At 36.6% G+C, this 21633-nt stretch overlaps 1 protein-coding gene across 1 annotated transcript in view; it reads right to left on the bottom strand.

The window, feature by feature from the left end:
* Window positions 1-21633, bottom strand: part of LOC136873801 (NF-X1-type zinc finger protein NFXL1) — a 213111-nt gene that overhangs the window by 97441 nt on the left and 94037 nt on the right. Inside the window, exons 5-7 of the mRNA XM_067147048.2 lie at window positions 13124-13302; window positions 12025-12287; window positions 1538-1768 (exon numbers count right to left, since the gene is read on the bottom strand). Coding sequence (XP_067003149.2) covers window positions 1538-1768; window positions 12025-12287; window positions 13124-13302 — 673 coding nt within the window. The remainder of the gene's footprint in view (window positions 1-1537; window positions 1769-12024; window positions 12288-13123; window positions 13303-21633) is intronic.

Here is a 21633-nt window from a genome sequence, read left to right as displayed (position 1 = left end):
ATGATCGTGTATTAACCCAATATATGAATATTACAGACTTTTTTAGACTATACAGAATTTGAGGTTAGACATATTCACAATATGTATACAAATGTACAATACACATTTACAGGGTATAGTCATACTTAGCATTTAATAAAAGATAATTAAAATATATTAAACGTAATAAATAAAGGGTATAGAAGCATTAGGTTATGAGTAGGATGGTGTACATACAATTAATGTCCTAAAAACTATCAAAAAGTGACCTAAAATACCAACTGTATAGTGTTAAAAACTGCAAGTAATATGCCATCTTAGAATGTAAAGTTTAAGGTCGTGGCATTACCTTGCCTGTCTTAATGTGGGGGATTGGTTAACTTGATTATTTCCTGAATTAAGTAGATTTTTCTGGTTGCTTTGTGAACAAATGTAGGTGCCACAAATGGCTATTATATTTCAAAAGGATGCATGAGTGTTTGACAGTGGTTACCATGGTGCGTGAAAAAAAAAAAAAAAAAAAGAGATATATATATATTGATTTTATATATACTAAATATATTGAAGTTTTGCCTTTATGTGGTCATTTTATTAGTCTAGTGCTACAACCCTGCTGCTTCTTCCTCCACCTACTGTGGACCAGTGTAATAATAATAAAAATAATATTAATAATAATAATAATAATAATAATAATAATAATAATAATAATAATAATAATAATAATAATAATAATAATAATAATAATGGAGAAAAGACCACTACAGCATGGATTAAGGAAATGAAGAAGGATATGGAAACGTTTAGGAACACAATGAAAATTTGGAAGGTGTTCAAGGTGCAGGAAGAACTAGGAAGACCAGAAGAGCCTGGACAGATGAACAACGGAAGCAGGCCAGCGAATGCATGAAGGAGTATTGGACACAGAGAAAACTCTGCACAAAGAGAAAGAAATGAAGTTGTAGCGTGATCCTTAGTGGTCCATTCGCTTGTAAAAATTTTAAAAAAAGAAAAGAAAAAAAATGTTGTTTGTTTGTCTAACCATTGTCCTGTTTCTCTACGGGGTCAGGTATAAGGTATGATGAATCTGTTGTGGCAGACTTTTTTTTTATGACCGGAGGTCCTTTCTGACGTTAACGCCATCAGGGGAGTTAATAAGATGAAATGAATGACATGATATATGATAGTAGGGAGAGGGTGAAACCCGGTGCCGGCACAGTCTACTCCTGTCGAATAGCACCAAGGGGTCTGCTCAAGGCTTAATGTCTCCATCCGACGGTCAAATCACCATCAACAGCGTCATATGCCCTCACTCCATATGAGCACTGCGGAGAGGTTTGTAATTTAATCCCGGTTTTGGCACGCAATCTAGTGATTACAAATTTTATACCACCAACTCCCCTGCCCTGCTGGCCAATATTCTGATGGTGAAAATTTTTTCAACCAATGGGACTCGAACCGGCTAACCACGGTGTCAGAGCGTTTACACTTCAGCACCTTAAAGATCAGGGCCACCGGACGGGCTAATAATAATATTAATATAACAGAGTAATTTACTTACGGTGCCGCACTTATCCTGATGACAAGGTCGTGAGCAGGTGTGAGCTCCACATTCTAACAGCCGACCACAAGTGTCGCCACAGGTAGGAACTTCTTCAGTACAGGCCAGGTTATATGATGTTTTACCACAGGGACAAGTTCTGGCTCCAGTAAGGGGACAATCTCCACAGGGGCCAGCATGGCATATCTTCTCACAAAAGTGATGGCCACAACTCAGAGGCTTATTGCACACCTACAGGTACACCACACATAATGGCATTATTAAATGTATAAGGAACAAAAACTAATCTTACTTTCATCTTTTTAAGTATTTCTACATCAATATACAATACAGATATATTTATGTCTTTAGCAGTGGTGAAATCAGGGCTTACAATGAACTACATATATTAGAAGGTAATTAAAGAAAATCATCATCATCAATGTCCCGCTCCGGTCACCCGGGTGTGGTTAACAAGCCTCCTCCACTCCTTTCTGTTCTTCCACTTTTCCTGCTCCATTACTTCTGCCACATCCAATCCCACTTCTCTAATGCCCTTCCAAATCTGATCCACCCAACTTCTTCTTGTCTTCCAATTGGTCTCTTTTCCTTACCTTCTCTTTTCAATTCCCTTCTTGCTACCCATTCCTTTCCCATTCTTTTTACATGTCCAAACCATCTCAGAGTTGCTTTCTGTTTGTTCTGTACTAACGGTTCTATATTTAGCTCTTCCCGATTTTAATATTTTGGATTTTATCTCTTCTTGTTTTTTTAACTGATGTTTAGAGGCATGATTTTTTCGCATTAACGATAAACGCAACAAAAATTATTTTGAAGCGATTCTGAGATATCTTTACGAATCATATGTTTCTGGTTAAGAAAATATGGATATTATGTTCGCGAATTAAAGCGATCAGGCCATTTTAAAGCGAAATTCAATCATTTCACAATAAGCGCGATATTACAGCGAAATCTATAATGAATAACGAACTTGACATTTTGTTCCAAGATTATGTATGAAAAGAAAAGGAAGAGCGAAGAAAGATTCATCAACGGGAAAGAAATATGTTATCATAATATTCCGGAAAATTCTTTACGACACGGCATCAAGGAAAAGGGGTTGGCTCCAGGCTTCTTGCCGAACAAAATGTTTGGAATGCTGTTCTTGTGGTGGCTGGTAATCCCACCCCTGCCTGTATCCTCACGGCATTATGCAATCCTGGAATCCCTAATGACGTCTACAAGCAGCACATTTGACTGGTGTATTTCGGCTTCGTGATCAGGTAAAATTAAGAAAGTGATCACAAACAGTAAGCAAAGATGGGTCGCTCAACAAGTGTTACGGTGCACAGCAGAGCTAAACAGTTTGCGAGTGAAGGTTTATACGTTTCGGAAAGCAATATTTTAATGTGTAAATTTTTTAATGTTCGTATCGAGTGGGAGAAAAAAGATACGGCCTGAAAACATTGTTTTAAAAATAAGGAACATTCAGAATGTACTGTAAATTTAGCATCCAACAGTGAAACGGCAGGTAACAATAGAACTCTCATTAGATACGCAAAAGAAAGGTAAGAGTGAAAAAATAGAATTTATTCATGAGACAACAACAATGCTACTCAAAGCCAACATCCCGCTGCAGAAGGTAGACGACCCTGCAGTCCGGAAATGGCTTCAAAAGTATGTACCAGGTATGTACAGTCTATCAATTAAACCTCCACAATCAACGATCAGTGATAGTAATGAAACCTTTAATGATTAATTTTAGAAGTTCATTAAAGCGAAATTAAAGCGATACGGCAATATCTATTTCGCGAAATAACGCGAAAATTATTATCCTCGCAAAAACGTTCAAAAATTAATGCGAAAAAATCATGGCTCTACCGATGTTCTTAAAACTTTCATTTCTACTGCTTGAATCTAACTATCTTGTCTCTTATTAGTTACCAGCATTTCTAGTCCGTATGCTACAATTGGTATGAAATACTGTTTATATAATGTTAATTTCGTTCCCTTGGGTACTTTGTCACCCCATTTAAGCTCTGTGACTTGATGATAAAATGTTGTACCTTTACTTAGTCTGTTATTCATTTCAGGGTTAATTTCATTACTTCCATTAAAGGAATACTGATATTTAATTATATTTAATAGGGTAGACTGAAGGAATTCACAAGAAACAAAATTAAATAAAAGCCACTAAAATTAAATAATTAAGGCCACAATCACTTCCTTCCTACTCCTAGCCTTTTCCTATCCAACTGATACCGAAGAATTATTTGCCTTGGTGCAACACTAAACCTCTTGGAAAATAAATACGTATTAGGAATAAAATGTCTTTGACTTCATGTCATATATTTTTTATGACCTCATAGAGGGGCAGTTAACAATGAAATCCACTTAGCGAGTATGGCACATATCAAGAAACCCATTGTAACGACAGGTTTTTCTCTGTCCCTTGAAAATTCCTATACAGTATTAAACTGTGTATTATCCTTTGTTTACACCATGGACCCTGTCAATGATGCATCCATTATTACGAGTGATTAAGCATGAATTATTTTTTTCTGTTATTGATATTTACGCTCTCCAGCAATTATAATGAATGTGATCAATCGTCTTCAATATTTTCTCACTACCTGCACTAGCGAGCTTTCTCATCAACATTCAAAGGTGATGTTGGAGTCGATTAGAGATACTACCCATCGACTGGTGTTCTGTAAACAAAATTTGAAAAGAAAGAGAACTTGTTTTCGTAATAAATATGTAAATAACGTGACTGATAGCCCATCAACTGATATTCTGTAAATAACATTCGAAAAGAGAACACGTTTTCGTAATAAATGCATAAATAATGTGGCCGATAGTAGTTGTTAACTCATTAGAAATAAAGGCTGAAGTAAATCGGCTTACCACAATGGACTGTTTCCGAGAAAAGCTTTGGAAGCCTGGACAAAGTAATTTGAGGATAAAGAGTTTGACAGAAGCACATCTTGACCTGTTATAAACTTCAGTTCTGTCTTCCTGTCCTGTGCGCACAAGTTTCTATGATGAATAAACAAATGATTTTATGTAAGAAAGAAAAGCGAGAAATGCGCACATGTATAAAGAACAGTATCTTCTGTTAGTCAGAAGAAAATTGCAAACCATTTTTCATTGCTGTGGGAGAAAACTGTAATCAGAGGAAGTATTGGAGTATGTAACATCTGCCACAGGATTGTTCTAATGCAAAATACGCACATTTAAAATAAAATGTTGATGAATACTATTCCAGAAAATCCCTAGAGAATATATCACAACGTAGATGCTCAAGTCATTCATTTGGCTGTTTTAAAATAGTGACCTCAATTTAATGCCACCCTTTTCATTGTGCCAAGAAATGCTCTAAACAAATGATGGCGTTATAATGAAGGATATATGTACTGTGTGTTTCTGGATAGAAAGTACGAGTCAAAAATTATAACAGGGGTACATTAAGTGTTGTTTTATTATGAACCAGCTGTAGTATATGTCGTTGATGGGACAATCACTTAGGATGTGCATGATTACATTTTTTGTCCACCCCCCATATTGTTCCCCAGATTCTGCGGCACGCAAGTGGGCATGCCTTTCTCTGTTAGTGTTGTGACGTAGAGATAGGTCTTATGGTGCCTATTTGGAATGAGCTTTTGTGTCTGGATCTGTTCAGAAGAAAATCACATACCCTTTCAAAAAATGAGGTTCTGGAATAATGTGTAGACTTGCTGGTACAATGTGAAAATAGATTTTCTGAAAACATCTGTCAATACTGTAAGTTATATAGATCCTGTAACGGACATAAAAGGGCAGATGACTTCGTAGTTCCGCCCCTAAAAACAACAGTAACTAATGGATATAATACTAGGCGAGTTCTTAAGAACTGACTTAATTCAGTATAACAAAATTTCAGTATAACTAATTTCAGAGGTCCCCAAAATTTTGTTAAAATGGTATTTTACTGCATATCAAAACTGCATTTCAACAAAATGTTTTTATCTAATTAGTGTTAAGACTACAATTAAATATTAAGGAGTATGCTCGATTGTCATTAACATGGTCAGAAATGACTTATCGGTAATGAAAGAAAGTCTTTATTTCTTACAAACTTCAAGTTCTCACAGCACTATGCACATAAGCGTGGAAAGAGGTTAGTAATTACTATCAGTGACAATTATTACTATAGAATGTTTCTTCTTAATTTGAGGATCCATTGTGCACTCTTCTGCCTTTGTTCTTTGAACTACTATGAACCCCCATGCACAAGCACGCACTCGCAAACTACACCGACTTCACAAACAAAATCCACTTGTCCTAAAGAATTGTACATTTATCACTGATTTTTTATTTGATCAATATTATCCTACTGATAAAATAAACACTGCACTGCATACTACAGTGTGAAGATTTAAATGCGCACTGTTTAGGAGATCCTTAGTGGCAAATCAGCCAGCTGGCAGTGTCACGCGTGAAACATGAACAAATGAGACGTTCTTCCAGTCATAAATTAAGAATTAATATGATTAATTATAAGTACATCAAGATTTAAATGCGCACTGTTTAGGAGATCCTTAGTGGCAAATCAGCCAGCTGGCAGTGTCACGCGTGAAACATGAACAAATGAGACGTTCTTCCAGTCATAAATTAAGAATTAATATGATTAATTATAAGTACATCAAGATTTAAATGCGCACTGTTTAGGAGATCCTTAGTGGCAAATCAGCCAGCTGGCAGTGTCACGCGTGAAACATGAACAAATGAGACGTTCTTCCAGTCATAAATTAAGAATTAATATGATTAATTATAAGTACATCAAGATTATAACTTAACCTTGAGACATTGTAAAGGCTGAGGATGCTCGGTAGACGAGCGAAACATGTCCCAACTGTAGCATTATGTCAAGGATAAAATCCTAACAATAAAAACATTTTATGTATTGAATAAGTGGAAAACAAATAAATGTTTGTATTATTTTATAACGAATTTCAATATGGGCCTAAATATGAGAGTATTTACATGTAGGAGACTAGTATCAGAATCTTTAAGTACGCAGAGGTCACGAATGTTAAACTCGCACCTTCGAGTTTCAACTCGATCATTTGACTTGGTCAAAGTTTTTCAAAATGGCGGTCAGAGTCATTCCTCCTGGTCGCATATGGTCAAGTATAACCTCCAATTCATTGTCTAAGACTGTGACCAGAAAATGATGTTTAGTAACCCACTATTCTGAAATAAAAGGCTTCTACTAACATTTGTTTTAGAAAGAGTGTGATCTGCAATAATACTTGGATATTTTTATTGGCCTCGTGCATATGTTTTTGTATTTGTTGTTTGGTGTTTTTCACACCTTTCAGTGCACTTGTTATTTTATAAGCCCCAGCAGAAAAGGTTTTCATATTTGTTCTCTTGTGTTTTTCACACCTTTTAATACTTTCCTCTCATCTTTAGAAAGGGTAGATATAGTTTTCACTGTACCCGCGGATTCATGACGAAAAATGCCCTCATCATAATCTATAAGTGTGGCCGTTGTTGAACAGCAATGAACAGAAAACAGTAAAGCAACAGAAGTCCTGTAATATAAATTTTGTCTCGTTATCATTTAATTTTGTCTTGTTATCATGTTGGGTAAACAAAAACATTTAAAGAACTGAAGTGTTTATGCAAAGTAAATTATTGTATGAAGCTTTCTTATTTAGAAGAATTATTATTCCATATTTAGGCCTATGAAGAAATGGACTAAAAATAAAATTTATGGTATTTACATTTCCTGATATAAATTGTATTTTTCTGTAAATTATAGAAAGGGATTTGGAATTTTAATACATGACTTGTGAGGTAGGGTGTGCCACATGTAGGTGGCCCTTCCTGTCATTTTGTAACATCTGCGAAGATACAAATTCAGCAGAAAGCATAATTCTAGAATATTATTGTCATTGGTCAAAAGTACAAGTGTTTTTATTGGCTGGTATATTAGAATTTTTAATTGGTAAATGTGGCAAACTGGAGTGTTGCTATTGGTCATTTCTAATCACTCTATTCCCTGTTTGTCGCTCCTCGCGTGTGCGAGTCACTTTGCCCGCGTCTTTGAATTTGGAGCACTAGAGCGGACGGACGCGTTTTGTGTGCGTCCGTCCCACCATGGGTCTTCTGCCGCCTAAGGTAAGCGCATTTTTGCCTTATGCTATTTAAATGCATTCTTATGTTTTGGAAAATTCCCACTTAATGTAAATTCAGTAATTATGTAGAAGTTCATCTTGTGTGCCAGAGTTTCCTCTAGTTTTCCACATTTTCCAAAATAGAGCATTTATATGACTTAGCAGTTATGCTAGTCTGCAACGTGTTGTTTTCAGAGGCAGACCTTCTTTCCTAAGTCTAGTTGTAATTGTAAGTAACTGTAACACCTTCTTGAATTGTGTAATTATATTTTTGATTCTTTCGAGGTTGCCTCCTTTCATTCTGTAAATTCTGGATCTGTATGTCAAAGTTGGTCCGTAACCGAAGAGCTTAATTGTTTCCCTTATACTTCTTGTTTTGTATCTCAAGTATCAGTTAATCCGCAGTTCATTTATGCGCTAATTTATAATTGTATGTTCATTTTCTTAATAATTATTTGTCTGTTGGGTGTATTATTGTAAGTCTTTTCTCCCCCATAACGTTATACGTTCCCATAGACCTCGTAGAGCTTCCCAGCACCTTCCACTCTCCTGTCTTAGTTGTCATTTTTAGGCCTGTAAGTGTTCCCTAGTATTTGATGTAAGTTTCCGTATCTAAAGATACTCGTCACGTTTCCACGTTCTGATGTGAATTCACTGCCCCTGCGTCATTTTACTATTTCCTTATTCATATTATTAAGTGTTTCTATTATTTACTATTTCTGTATTCACATTTTATGCCTATTATTATTATTATTATTATTATTATTATTATTATTATTATTATTATTATTATTATTTTTATGTGTAAGGGTAATTGTCCCGATTACGGTTACATTGGAAGTTTCATTCCCGTATTGATTATATTCACAAATATGAAGTATTGAAGCTTCCACCTAATCTATATATATAAAATAACTTGTCCTGACTGACTGACTGACTGACTGACTGATTCATCATCGCCGAGCCAAAACTACTGGACATAAAGAAATGAAATTTTGGGGATATATTCATATTAAGATGTAGGAGCTCGCTAAGAGAGGATTTTTGGATATTCCTTCGCTAAGGGGGTAAAAAGGGGGGTGAAATTTTAAAATGAGTGTATCTATATCTCAAAACTTTAAAAGTTTACAGATGTAAAAATTGGTATTTAGAATCTTCTTTAAAAATAAGGAAACACGTATTTTTTTGTTTTCAGAAAATCCTAATAGGAGGGGTGAAAAAAGGTGAAAACGGGGAAAAATGGGTTGAATGCCTTTAATCAGGACACCGGTACTTATATCTCAGAAAATGAAGATATTACAGACCTGAAAATTGGTACTTTTGATCTCTTTTAAAAATAAAGAAACACGTATTTTTATGTTTTTGGAAAACCCAATTAATGGGAGGGTGAAAAGGAGGTGAATTTTACAAATGAGTGAATCTATATCTCCAAACTTTTAAAGTTTGCAGATGTAAAAATTGGTATTTTGAATCTTCATTAAAAATGAAGAAACACATATTTTTTTGTTTTCGGAAAATCGCAATAGGAATCGTGAAAAGGGGTGAAAAAGGGGTTGAATGCCTTTATTGAGGCTACTTATATCTCAGAACCTGAAGATATTACAGACCTGAAAATTGGTGTTTGGGATCTCTTTTAAAAATAAAGAAACACGTGTTTTTTGTTTTTGGAAAATCCAATTAATGGGGGGGGGGGGGGGGGGTGAAAAGGGGGCGATTTTTTAAAATGAGTGTATCTATATCTCAAAACTTTTAAAGTGTATGGATGTAAAAATTGGTATTTAGAATCTCCTTTAAAAATAAAGAAACACGTATTCTTTTGTTTTCGGAAAATCCCAATAGGAAGGGTGTAAAAGGGTGAATAATGGGTTGAATGCCTTTAATGAGGCTACTTATATTTCAGAACCTGAAGATATTACAGACCTGAAAATTGGTATATGGGACCTCCTTTAAAAATAAAGAAACACGTATTTTTTAGTTTTTGGAAAATCCAATTAATGGCGGTTAAACAGGAGTGACAAATTGGGGTGAATTTTTTGAAAGACCATATCTACAGAATATCTTGGAAACGTAAAATGTTACAGACGTAAAAAGTGGGTGTTTGGAATCTCCTGTAAATGTAAGGAAACATAGGTGATTTGTTTTTGGAAACTCCACTTAAGGGGAACTCAAATGGGGTGAAATTTTAAAATGAGAATTTTTACAGTATATCTAAAAAAACTTAACATGTTACAGAAGTGAAAAATGGTATTTTTTATCTCTATTAAACATAACGAATCGTTTATTTTTAGTTTTCGGAAATACCACTTGGGTGGTTGGGGGTGGGTAAAAGTGACTGAAAATGGTGTTGAATTCTTTTAATTAGGCTACTGATATCTCAAAAATGAAGATGTTACAGACGTGAAATTTGATATGTGCAATCTGCTTTAAAAGTAAAGAAAGACGTATTCTCGGAAAATCCAATGAAAGGGGGGGGGGGGGGGTGAAAGAATTGAAAATTTAATTGACTTAATTGTATGAGAATGCATACATCTAATAAAAACTAAAGTTGTTACAGACGTGAAAATTCGTATTTCGATCTCCTTTAAAAACAAAAAGAAACGTGTTTTGGTGGGGAAACCATCTTGGAGGGTGGGAGTGTAAAGGAGTTGAATTCCTTTCATGAGGACACATAAATCAAAAACTGAAGAAGTTAGAGTCGTGATAATTGGTATTTAGAAGATCTTTTACTATTAAAGAAACAAGTATTTTTTTGCGGGAAAATTCACTTAGGGGGGGGGAGTAGTGTGAAATGAAGTGAAAAAGTAAATTATTTTTATGGGGATATTTATATCTCAAAACTGAAGGCAATAGACGTGAACATTGGTGTTTGGAATCTCCTTTAAACATAAAGAAACAAGCCTTCTTTTAATTTTTTTTTTGGGGGGGGGGGGTGGCGGTAAATAAACTTAACGGCGGTGGAGTGTAGAAGGAGGTGAGACCTATTGATTTTACTGTTCTTAATGTATTTATAAGTATCCTCCGTTGCTCAGGCGGCAGCGCGCCGGCCTCTCACAGCTGGGTTCCGTGGTTCAAATCCCGGTCACTCCATGTGACATTCGTGCTGGAAAAAACGGAGGCGGGACAGGTTTTTCTCCGGATACTCCGGTTTTCCCTGTCATCAGCCATTCCAGCAACACATAATAATAATAATAATAATAATAATAATAATAATAATAATAATAATAATAATAATAATAATAATAATGTTCCCGACCGTCGTCAAATGTGCGGACCGCGCTGGAAACGACTCCTGGACGGGTAATGACTAAGAATGCAGTCCGGCCGCGGGTTCAGTGCCACCAAAGCACCCAATATGACACCACGCCGGATCTCCTGAATGATTTTATACATATTAAAATGATTATAGGAAAAGATGGCAAAGATTTACGGACCCAACTGACCGGGAGGAATACCTGAGCCTAGCCCGGGAAGTACGAAATCGATTCCTGGAAAGGAAGATTGAAAAATGGGAGGAAACGTGCCGTAATCTAATAGAAAACGAGTCAGATCGGGAATTTTGGTGGATTCTCACAGAAAACGAGTCAGATCGCGAATTTCGGCGGATTATATATCTAAAACAATAAGCATTCAATTATAAATTTCAGTATAATACAGTAGCGAAGCACGGGTATCTTGCTAGTCAATACATATATTGATACTTTATTGTTCTACAGGACCGGTTTCGACATTGTGAAGGTCGTCTTGTCAGCTGAAGATGACCTTCACAAGGTCGAAACCAGTCCTGTAGAACAATAATATATATGTATTGATTAGGTGGAAGCTTCAATACTTCATATTTGTAAATGTCCTAATGTCGGAAAAAATCATATCTAGTGTTTCCATATCCCTGCTGGATAGTTTTTATTCATATATTCAGTAGTACATTTTCTCATTTGAGACATTCGTTTTTGGGTATTTGGAAGACATACAAAAATCAACGCACAAATTATCATTGGTGATGTTTACAATCAAGCAGCACGGGATGTCATTTGCCAAGGATATAAATTGGAGATGACCGCTAAGCAGGGCTATATATGGTTCCTCCCCCTGAGGTTGTCTCCTGACTGGTACAACACTGCACGTTACATCATGTCTGGAAACAGCACTGCTGGCCACAAAAACGAGGATATCAACTGTACCACAGCTGAGATGATAGAGGCTATCAATGGGCACCTGGTAATGACTCATATGTTCTTTGCTTCTGATGGTCATGTAATGCATCCCCTGCAAAATAGTCTTAACGATGTTTTACTGTAAATGGTATTCCAGGTCAAGAGATACAAATGTCTACTATGTGCACCGTACCTTGTTACAGTTCCACACTGGGTCAGCACATGGCCGAAGCATCTGCTTGTCACCACATTGACAGTACTGCATACTAGTTTTGGGACAGGGAGGACAGTCCCCTGGATGACAAATTTCTGTACAATCATGACGTCCACATCCCAGCTTGTGTCCACAATGAGAACCACATGACCAAATCTTATTGCTGCAGCGCTGTAGACGGGGAGGCTGCTTCCGACAGTGGCACGTGTTCTTCACAGTTTTGGGACATGGTGGACAAGGACCTTGAAACAGAGAGACAACAAGATCTGACTTCTCAGTGCCATAACAGAAATAAAAATTTTCAAAAGAATCCATGAAGACAATATGAATGATATTTCATATTCTAAGAGTTATCTATTTTATAGAGTATCATTTTTCCTGCTATCTGAAGTTCCTATGTACTGTATGTTCTAAGACTTACAATATGCATGATTAAATTTCCATTTGTTTCAAATGGCTAAAAATGTAATGTTATTTATTTTGGTACACTGTTCTGTCATGACTAATTGCATGAAACAGAGCATAACATAGTGTTTAAATCTGAAAATTTTCCTCAATTTTAGGCTACTGGAATTCCGCCCCTCACAGTATGATATTTACTGCATTTACCTGAATATAAGACAAAGTTTCTTTTGCTGAATACACAAAACAAAACTCTGGGATCATCTTAAAATTGCATATTTATGCTTACACCTGGTTGAGGCAATAATTTTTTTTACACTGTGACTGATAAGTGATAGCATAATAAAAAATACAGGCATAAATTTAAAAAAATTAAAATGACCTAAAACCTTCTTGAAAGTTGAAATAATGACTGATCATTCCAAATCGGAAGAAAAAAACAACCATGTTATTATCATTTGTTAAACTGCAGAATGATTTTCTATAGTACTGAGCAACATCCTAATGCAAAGGCAGAAAAAATAACATTTCAACAATATCAACCCCCTGGTTGTCAATGACAGGACAGTTATGAGATAATCATCAGCTGACCAAGCCCTCACTTTCAAAAGTCTATCTCCTATATAACTAAATTACTTTTGAAACAAAGAATATGATCTCACCTAGGAATACAAACCTGGATGACAAAGCAGCAAACAGTCATGTCCACAGAGAGGTTGTAGGGGCCGACCACATGTCTCCCCACACGAGTGAGGTACTAACCATGGATGGAATGGAGGATCTTCCATTCGGTTACAGAAGCAGTAGTAACGCTGCGGAATGTCATTCTGGGAGTAGTCATGACGGCACTTTGGGCTGTGTAGGAGTGAATCAAAATTACGAAAGATTAACATAAAATACTAACTGTGGAAATATGAATATTCTGAAGCAACAGTTTTGAACAGCTTACCAACTGCTATCCCGAACAAAACTTGTCTTAAATCTATTAAAAAGAAACATTGGAAAGCTAACTGTAGCAAGCAAACAGATTTGAAAGAGGAAAAGGATGAATTATTACTAAAGCAGCCAAATTTCTACTTTAAGTAATGGAAAGACTAATGTGACAAAGAAATGAGTACGTATGTTTCATCAACATACTCAATGCAGTGGAAAGTTATTCCAAATGTGTACATTGTAAGAACCAGTCTACAAAACATTGTCAGCTGCAGATATCCCTAAGGATTGCATGTTAGTGTGTTTGTCAACAATCTGCTTGATAACGTTTTAAATCTCCGCTACTGACTCACGTGCATGACTTGAGCAAAAATTTTCATTCCCCTTGCTCCCTGCCTTTGGTTGGAGAGAGCATCAAGCTACCTTGAAGAATGAGTGTGAGTCAAGACTTCATCCGACAATGTGATGTGAGGAGAGAAATTCCTCATCTTATAAATTAATACTTGCCCCAATTTGTCCTCCTCTTGAATTCCAACTATGTCTTCATATTATAATCTTTCTTACCTTTAAAAGCTTCACTCAATCATATTCGTCTACTGATGCCATTCCAAGCCATTTCACCACTGACAGTTCGGAACATCCTGCTTAATCCAGCAGCTCATCTCCTTACTCCCAAGTCTTCCCACACCAAAGTTTGCAACATTTTTGTAACACTACTCTTTTGTTGGAAATCACCTAGAACAAATCGCGCTGCTTTCCTTTGGATCATTTCCAGTTCTCATATCAAGTAATGCTGGTGTAGGAACTGTACTCTAACTGGGGTTTTACCACACTTATACACCCTCTCCCAATACTCTGTACCGTATGAAAAGACCTGTAACTTTTATTTACAACCCTGTTAATGTGATTACCCCAATGAAGATCTTTCTTAATATTAAAACCTAAGTACTGACGGTGAGGGAGGTACTTTCACCCAATCAACACAGTAATAAAAAATGAAGAGGACTTTTCCTCTTGGTGAAACTTACAACCTGACTTTTCATCCTGTTTACCATCATACCATTGTCTATTGCCCAACTCACAACATTATCGAGGTATTTTTGCAACTGCTCACTTGTGCAACTTACTTATTGCTCTGTATAATATAAAATCATCTGCTAAAAGCCTTATCTCTGATTCTAGTTCTTTACTCATACCATTCATATATATAAAAAAACTTGATCTAATAACACTGCCATGCAGAACCCTCACTTAATTGTTGCAGGATCAGATAATGCTTCACCTATGCTAATTCTCTGAGTTATATTTTCTAGAAATTTAGCCACTCATTCAACCGTTATTTTGTCTAGTCCAATAGCCCTCATTTTTGTTAGCAGTTTTCCATGATCTACCGTATCAAAAGCCTTGGATAGATCAATAACAATACAGTCCATTTAACTTCCTGAATCTAATCCTACAAGTAGAGCCTCACTGGACTAACTTGTTCAAAACATGAACTGCCTTCTACCAAACTGTATAGAAGGCTGTGAACTGACTGCTGATTTGTTTACATGCTGGCTCTATTTATAATCATTAGTGTGGTTTCTTACGATATTTTTACATCATTACCGAGTTTCTTGCGACTTTAGAGAGATGTATTTCATGTTTTATAGAACAGTCTTCTGCTCGTTGCTTTAAAAAAAGTTATTATGTGATTTTATTTCATAAGGCTTATTTTGTTTACATCATTGCTACGAAACAACGAAGTTGAGGTTCGTAAAATTACTATTTTATAAGTTACCTGGTTCCCCTTATTGTTTTTTTCTTTTGGATTGCTTCGTTTCGAGGTTTTAATTCCATTTCTTTTTGAAAGTTCGTAGTTTTTATTGACTCTGTTTGAATTTTGAATGCTATCTACATGAATGTTTGGTACATAACCTTACACCAAGGATGGACAGAACAGATACTGAGCTGTCGCAAGCTAATTGTACACTGTGTAAAAGGAATTTTAAGAATATTACTGGTCTGCATATACACTTATCAAAGTCGCATCGAGACAAATTAACCTCTGAAAATATAGTTTATCATGCTAGCCACACTGATTCATTACTACCATCATTGACGTTAGACCCAATTCTAACCTGGGTAGATATCATCACCCTAATTAAAGAGAATCTGATTCAGAATCAGATGATAGTTTAAATTCTTCTGTCAATAATATATTTGAAACTATCAGCAACGGCGAGGAACACCATAACCATAAATGGGAACAGAGTAATCCTGAATTGCAAGAACCTGATACTTGTCCGTAATGTGGTAAAACATTTCGTTGTGTAAATATTCATATAGTTCGTGCTCATCCAGATATACACAGGCAAAATACTGTCCAGTGATATGGGGTGCAGGATGATCTCATACCCCGTCCTGTCAAAACTTGTAATTTGGACGCGAATTCCGATGATGATAATTTGATGTTTTGGGAGCAACAGTTCTTAGAAATTAAAAATGGAGTTAAAGATGAGGAAAAATTTGACAGTGTAATAGAGAAGTTCACTGAATTTTTGCGTAGGGCAACATCTAAATGCAAAGGTCCTGAACATCCAGCAGTAAAATATTTCAGAGCTCGAAAGCCTAGGCAAATTAAATGTGAACCTTCAAAATATTCTACCTGTAGCAATCCTCAGCGCTGTGATAAACTGTTTAGGGGTAAGAAACAAAATCAGTATAAATATGATCTGATTCAACATTATTACTATTATAAAAGAAAGAAGATTGTTCAGAATATTATGACAAATACTGAAGGTAAACAATGTACACTTACTGCTTCAGAAGTATATGACTTCTATTCAAATTCCATAGGCACAGAAATTTCTGTTGTTCTAAGTAACTACACTTCTTCTGATGATGAGGATAATGAATATGACTGTTCCATGACAGACGAGGAGATTCAACAAGCTATGAAGGGAATAAATGTTGATACTGCTCCTGGCCCTGATCGAGTATTTCTTAAGCTCATAAAGGAAATCAAATGTTCGAAAATCATCAGTATTATAGCAAATATAATAACCTGGGATTATGTTCCGCGAAGTTTTAGAAGAGGTTGTACTATCCTGTTATTTAAATCGGGAGATCCAAACGTAATTAGTAACTGGCATCCAATAACAATTTATTCTATTTTAAGAAGGATCATCGAAAGAAGCCTGGAAAGAAAAATTAGGCCTTTCAAAGACTTATCAACCCAGCAAATAGGTTTTGTGTCTACACCAGGTACATTCATAAATTCATCTTTGGTCAACAGTTCTCTTCAAGACGCAAAACTTAAAAAAAAAGAATTGCTGCATCACTTTTCTAGATGTATCCAAAGCGTTCGATAATATTGGTCATAATCATTTGGAATATGCACTAAATTCAACATCTGTTCCCAAGAAGCTAAAGTATTTAATAATATCTCTTTTCAGGAATAATTCGATTCATGTGGAAATAGACGCGATCATTCAAACTAAGGAAATTCAAGTTCATAGGGGAGTAGCTCAAGGATCGCCTCTGTCGCCTCTTCTGTTTAATTTGGCAATTGATTTCATATTAAGGGAGTTATACGACTTAGAACATGCTTCTCAATTCGGCTACAATCTTGTGCAAGATCTCGACAATGTGGCAGCGCTAGGTTTTGCTGATGATATTGCGTTAATATCTAAAAATAAAAAATCAGCAGTGCTTATGATTGACACAGCAAGCCAATGACTTTCCAAAGTAGGGCTCACACTGAATACTTCTAAATCAAAAGCTATAGTTATTGAGAATGGGCAACTGATAAACGTTGTTATTAGGACTATCAGTGGACTTCAGGTGTTATCTATTGATAAGCAGGAAAACCTTAAATATTTGGGTGTTACATACAACAACAAAATAATATTAGATGAAAGGAACATTATAACTAAACTAAGCGATAATTTATCGAGACTTGTGAACTCAATTTTTCTTAAACTAGATCAGGAAATTAACATTATAAATCAATACATTTGGCCGAGTTTGATTTATCCTTTACAGTGTGCACCCTTATCGAAACTCAGACGCGGGTTTTTAGACGATGTTGATAAATTAATCAGAAGTACAGTAAAGGAAATAATTGGTTTACCAACGAATTGTCCAGATTGTATGCTCTACAGCTCAAAAAAAGTTTGTGGATTGGGCATTATGAGAGCGTCATGGGAAGCTTTCCTTCAACACATTAACATCTGTAACAGACTGGACTCTGTTGCTGACCCACTTCTGGTACAAACAAGAAATTTTCAACAAGAAATAAAGGGTAGTCTGAGAAGCCTTGGCTTCACTCCCGATGAACAACCTAAGGTACAGACCCTTCGGAAGAAAATGAGAGATCAGCAGTTTGAAACATGGAAAAAACTACCACATCGTGGAAAAGGTGTTTCGCATTTTTCAGAATGGACACAATCAAACACCTGGATTACAACGAAGAAAGGACTTTCAACTTACCAATGGACTAATGCCATTAAAATGAACTGCAATGTGATAGCAGTCCGAAGCGTTCACGGTAGAAGCCAAGAAAACTGTTGCCGTCACTGCAACGAGATAGAAACCCTCCCTCATGTTCTTGGTTTCTGCTTGAAAGGGACACTATTGAGAAATAACAGGCACCAGAGGGTCAGGAGCAGTATTGCAGAACTTCTCAAAAAATCTGGCAGATTTGAAGTCTTTGAAGAAGTGCACTGTATCTCTAGTGATGGATCCAGTAAACGTGCAGACACTGTCACGATTGACAGGACGAGAAACATCGGCGTTGTTATTGATCCAACAATAAAGTTTGAGAGTAAGAGTTCACAGGCCAAAGAAGTTGATTCTGAAAAGAAGAGAAACTATGAACCCTGTTTTAAGTACTTTGAAGAAAAGTATCACATACCCGCCAGTTGCTGGGAAGTGATTGGGTTACTCTTCGGTGCGCGAGGATCTGTCACAAAATTTTCAATGAATTTCTTCCTTCGTTTTGGTATTCCCGTTTCATATCTAAAACATATTTGTTTAGATGTTTTACAAGATTCTTTGGCAATGGTAAATCATCATTTGTACGGTATGTGTAAAGAAAAACAAAGTTTTCCTGATCGGGGGTAGCTGTAGGGCTACAACAGGGGAAATTCAAAATTCAATATATATATATATAAGTTCATTTTATCCTAAGATAAATAGTGCGAAAATAGATAATTTGATGCTGTTACCGTACGGTACCCCTTGTTCTAGGGAAGCTATCCCTTGTGGATTCTCTCTCTCTCAGTATAATCCCAAAGTTTACATATGAAATATATCAAGCTGACTGGCCTGTAATTATCTGCTTTACTTTTATCACCCCTTTTTTCTGTACACTGGGGCTAGTACAGCTACTCTCCATTCATTTCGTATAGCTCATTCCTGCAAAGAGTAATCCAATAAATATTTCAGATATGGCACTAGCCCATATCACAACCCATTGCCTTTCATATATCCCCAGAAATCTTATCAATCCCAGCTGCTTTTCTAGCTTTCAACTTCTGTGTAAACCTGTATGGTTTGATGTGTAATAGCTTTGTAGATCTGTGTGCAGAAGAAACTTGTTGTGCTAAATTTGAGAGTGATTTATTCGGTGACCGTTCAAGATTCTCACCAATATCATTTAGCTTTTCCTCTGTTAAAACTGTTCGTGTGCGCACATGCTTTTTATTGAGCACTGAGCCAGTAGTTTCAAACTTATTTACAGTTACGTGAATCTGTGCTTGTGACAGTGGCACTTCACCAGGAAATCGATGAACGAATGCATCATGTACCCGTTGCTGGATCAGACAATGTCAGTACTTTGCCAGTATTTGTAACCTTTTCAATCTGGATCTCTTCTTCCAACCATCTTTACATACTGCTAAGTGAATATTTTTTATTTTTGTTTGTTTGCAAATCTATATATTTCACTTGCCTTGTTCATTAAATATCCCTGGAATGTCCTTCCTGGTACCTGTTTCTGCCTTAAAGTACCAATTCATACATTTCCATTTTCCCCTAAAATTCATATGACTGCCAATTATGTTTGCCATCATGTTATTCTTAGCTGACTTTTTAGATAAACTCTATTTCCTAGTAAGTTCCTTCAATCGTTCCTTACTTCCACAGCCATTCTTAAATACAGGATCTCTCTTATAAACCCAGACTGAGTGCACAGTGTTTGTACTCTACGCTACAGCAGCTGCCTCAGCCCAACTTACGTTGCGCGTGGACACCTTGCTTTAAGCATGTATACAATCTTATATGAAATCTTACCTTATAAAAGGTGCTGGAAGTGTCATCCTTCATAATAAGGGACTTCATAAACACCATTAGGATTTTCTGCACACCAACGGGTACATGATGCACTTGTTCAGCAATTTCCTAGAGAAGTGCCACCTTCACAAGCACAGATTCACATAACTGTAAATAAGTTTGAAATTACTGGCTCAGTGCTCGATAATAAGCATGCGCGCACACGAACAGTTTTAACAGAGTAAAAGCTAAATTACATTGGTGAGAATCTTGAACAGTCACCGAATAAATCACTCACAAATTTAGCACAAGTTTCTTCTGCACACAGCAACAAAGCTATTACATATCAAACTGTACAGGTTTACACGGGCCCATTGTTTAAAACCTACTGATCCAGCCACAAGAGTGAGATATTGTGAGTGGTATCTTGCATCATTGAATGATCGTTTATTCGACCCACAGCTTGTGTTCTTTTTGGATGAGGCCTGGTTTCATCTTAATAGTCGTGTGAACCATCATAACTCTCGCTGTTGGACGCGAGAAAATATAAACGACCCTCGTAATCAATGACGCACTCTGCCATATCTTGAGGTGTAGGCCTATCTCATCCTTACTTAATTGCGGTATTTAGTATTAAAATTTAGCAATCGTTTATTCAGCGTTTATCTTTAACGAGTTAACAATGGTATCGGACAGATTATTTACGCATTTATTACGAAAACATGTACTCATCTTTCATTTTCCTCGCGGAAGAGCAGTTGACGGGTATTACTAATGGACTCCGACATTGCCTTCGAATGTCGACGAGAGAGCTCGCTGGTGTGCATAGCGAGGAAATGATACAGTACCGAAGATGATCGATCGCATGCAGTATAATGGCTGGGTGCATAAATATCGGCAACGGGAAAAATCGAGCGCGCATAATCGCTCGTAATAACGGATGTGTCAGTGATAGGGTTCTCGCTGTAACCGAAGGATAATACACAGTTGAATATAGGAATTTTCAAGGGACGGAAAAAAGTTATCGTTATAACGGGGTTCTCGTTATGTGCCGTACTCACTATAGCAGACTTCTACTGTACATACCTATTTTCACACTCATCAACATTTGCTTAAAACCCATCCCATCGATTTACCATTTTCCACTGATGATTATTTTTAAAAACTTCCCCATGCCTCACTTGTCAACCATATGGTATTGTCTAATAGTCCAATTTTTACAACCTTCCTTTCTGTCGTATTTCTTTTTAAATGACAAAAACAGCTTCATAATCACTTATACCATCTATCATTTAAGTTTCTCTACATAGCTCATTTGGTTCTATCAGTGCCATGTCTACAATATCTTTTCCTCTAGTTGATTTTATAAATGTCTGATTCAGCTGTGCTTTCCAGATGAACTTATTTACAATTTGCTGATCATGCTTTCTGTCATTTGGATTACTTACCGAGTTAATCAGTAGTCCAGCCCGTGGACCGCTATTCACACAGACAGGTAACGACTGTCGTTTGTTTTCTCGCTCGCGGCCTTCCTGGAAAGGATGTTCTGCAGCAGTGCTCAGTGCTGCGAACCTCTAATACTTCGGAACTATGCTTCGAATTGTTCCCCGTTCTTGCCGTCCGCGAAGCGGACTTAGGCCCCTATTTTCGTATACGGTTAGGACAAGATCTAGGCAAGACCGTTGGTCTAGACGGTTAGAAGCCGCGAAGCGGCGTTATGCTTCTAGTTTCATATACGGTTAGGATAGGATCTAGGCAAGACCGTTGGTCTGGACTGTTAGGATTCTTGCTGAGGACAAGACCATTGGTCTGGACGGTTAGGATTCTTGCCGTGGACAAGACCATTGGTCTGGACTGTTAGAAGCCGCGAAGCGGCGTTAGGCCCCTAGTTTTATATACGGTTAGGATAGGATCTAGGCAAGACCGTTGGTCTGGACTGTTAGGATTCTTGCTGAGGACAAGACCATTGCTCTATCTTTATTGTTGTTCCGAATTGTA

The sequence above is a fragment of the Anabrus simplex genome, chromosome 5 (genome assembly GCF_040414725.1).
Source record: "Anabrus simplex isolate iqAnaSimp1 chromosome 5, ASM4041472v1, whole genome shotgun sequence".
Lineage (NCBI taxonomy): Eukaryota > Metazoa > Arthropoda > Insecta > Orthoptera > Tettigoniidae > Anabrus > Anabrus simplex.
The sequence above is the reverse complement of the archived record's forward strand: the minus strand, read 5'-3'. Positions and strand labels throughout refer to the sequence as shown.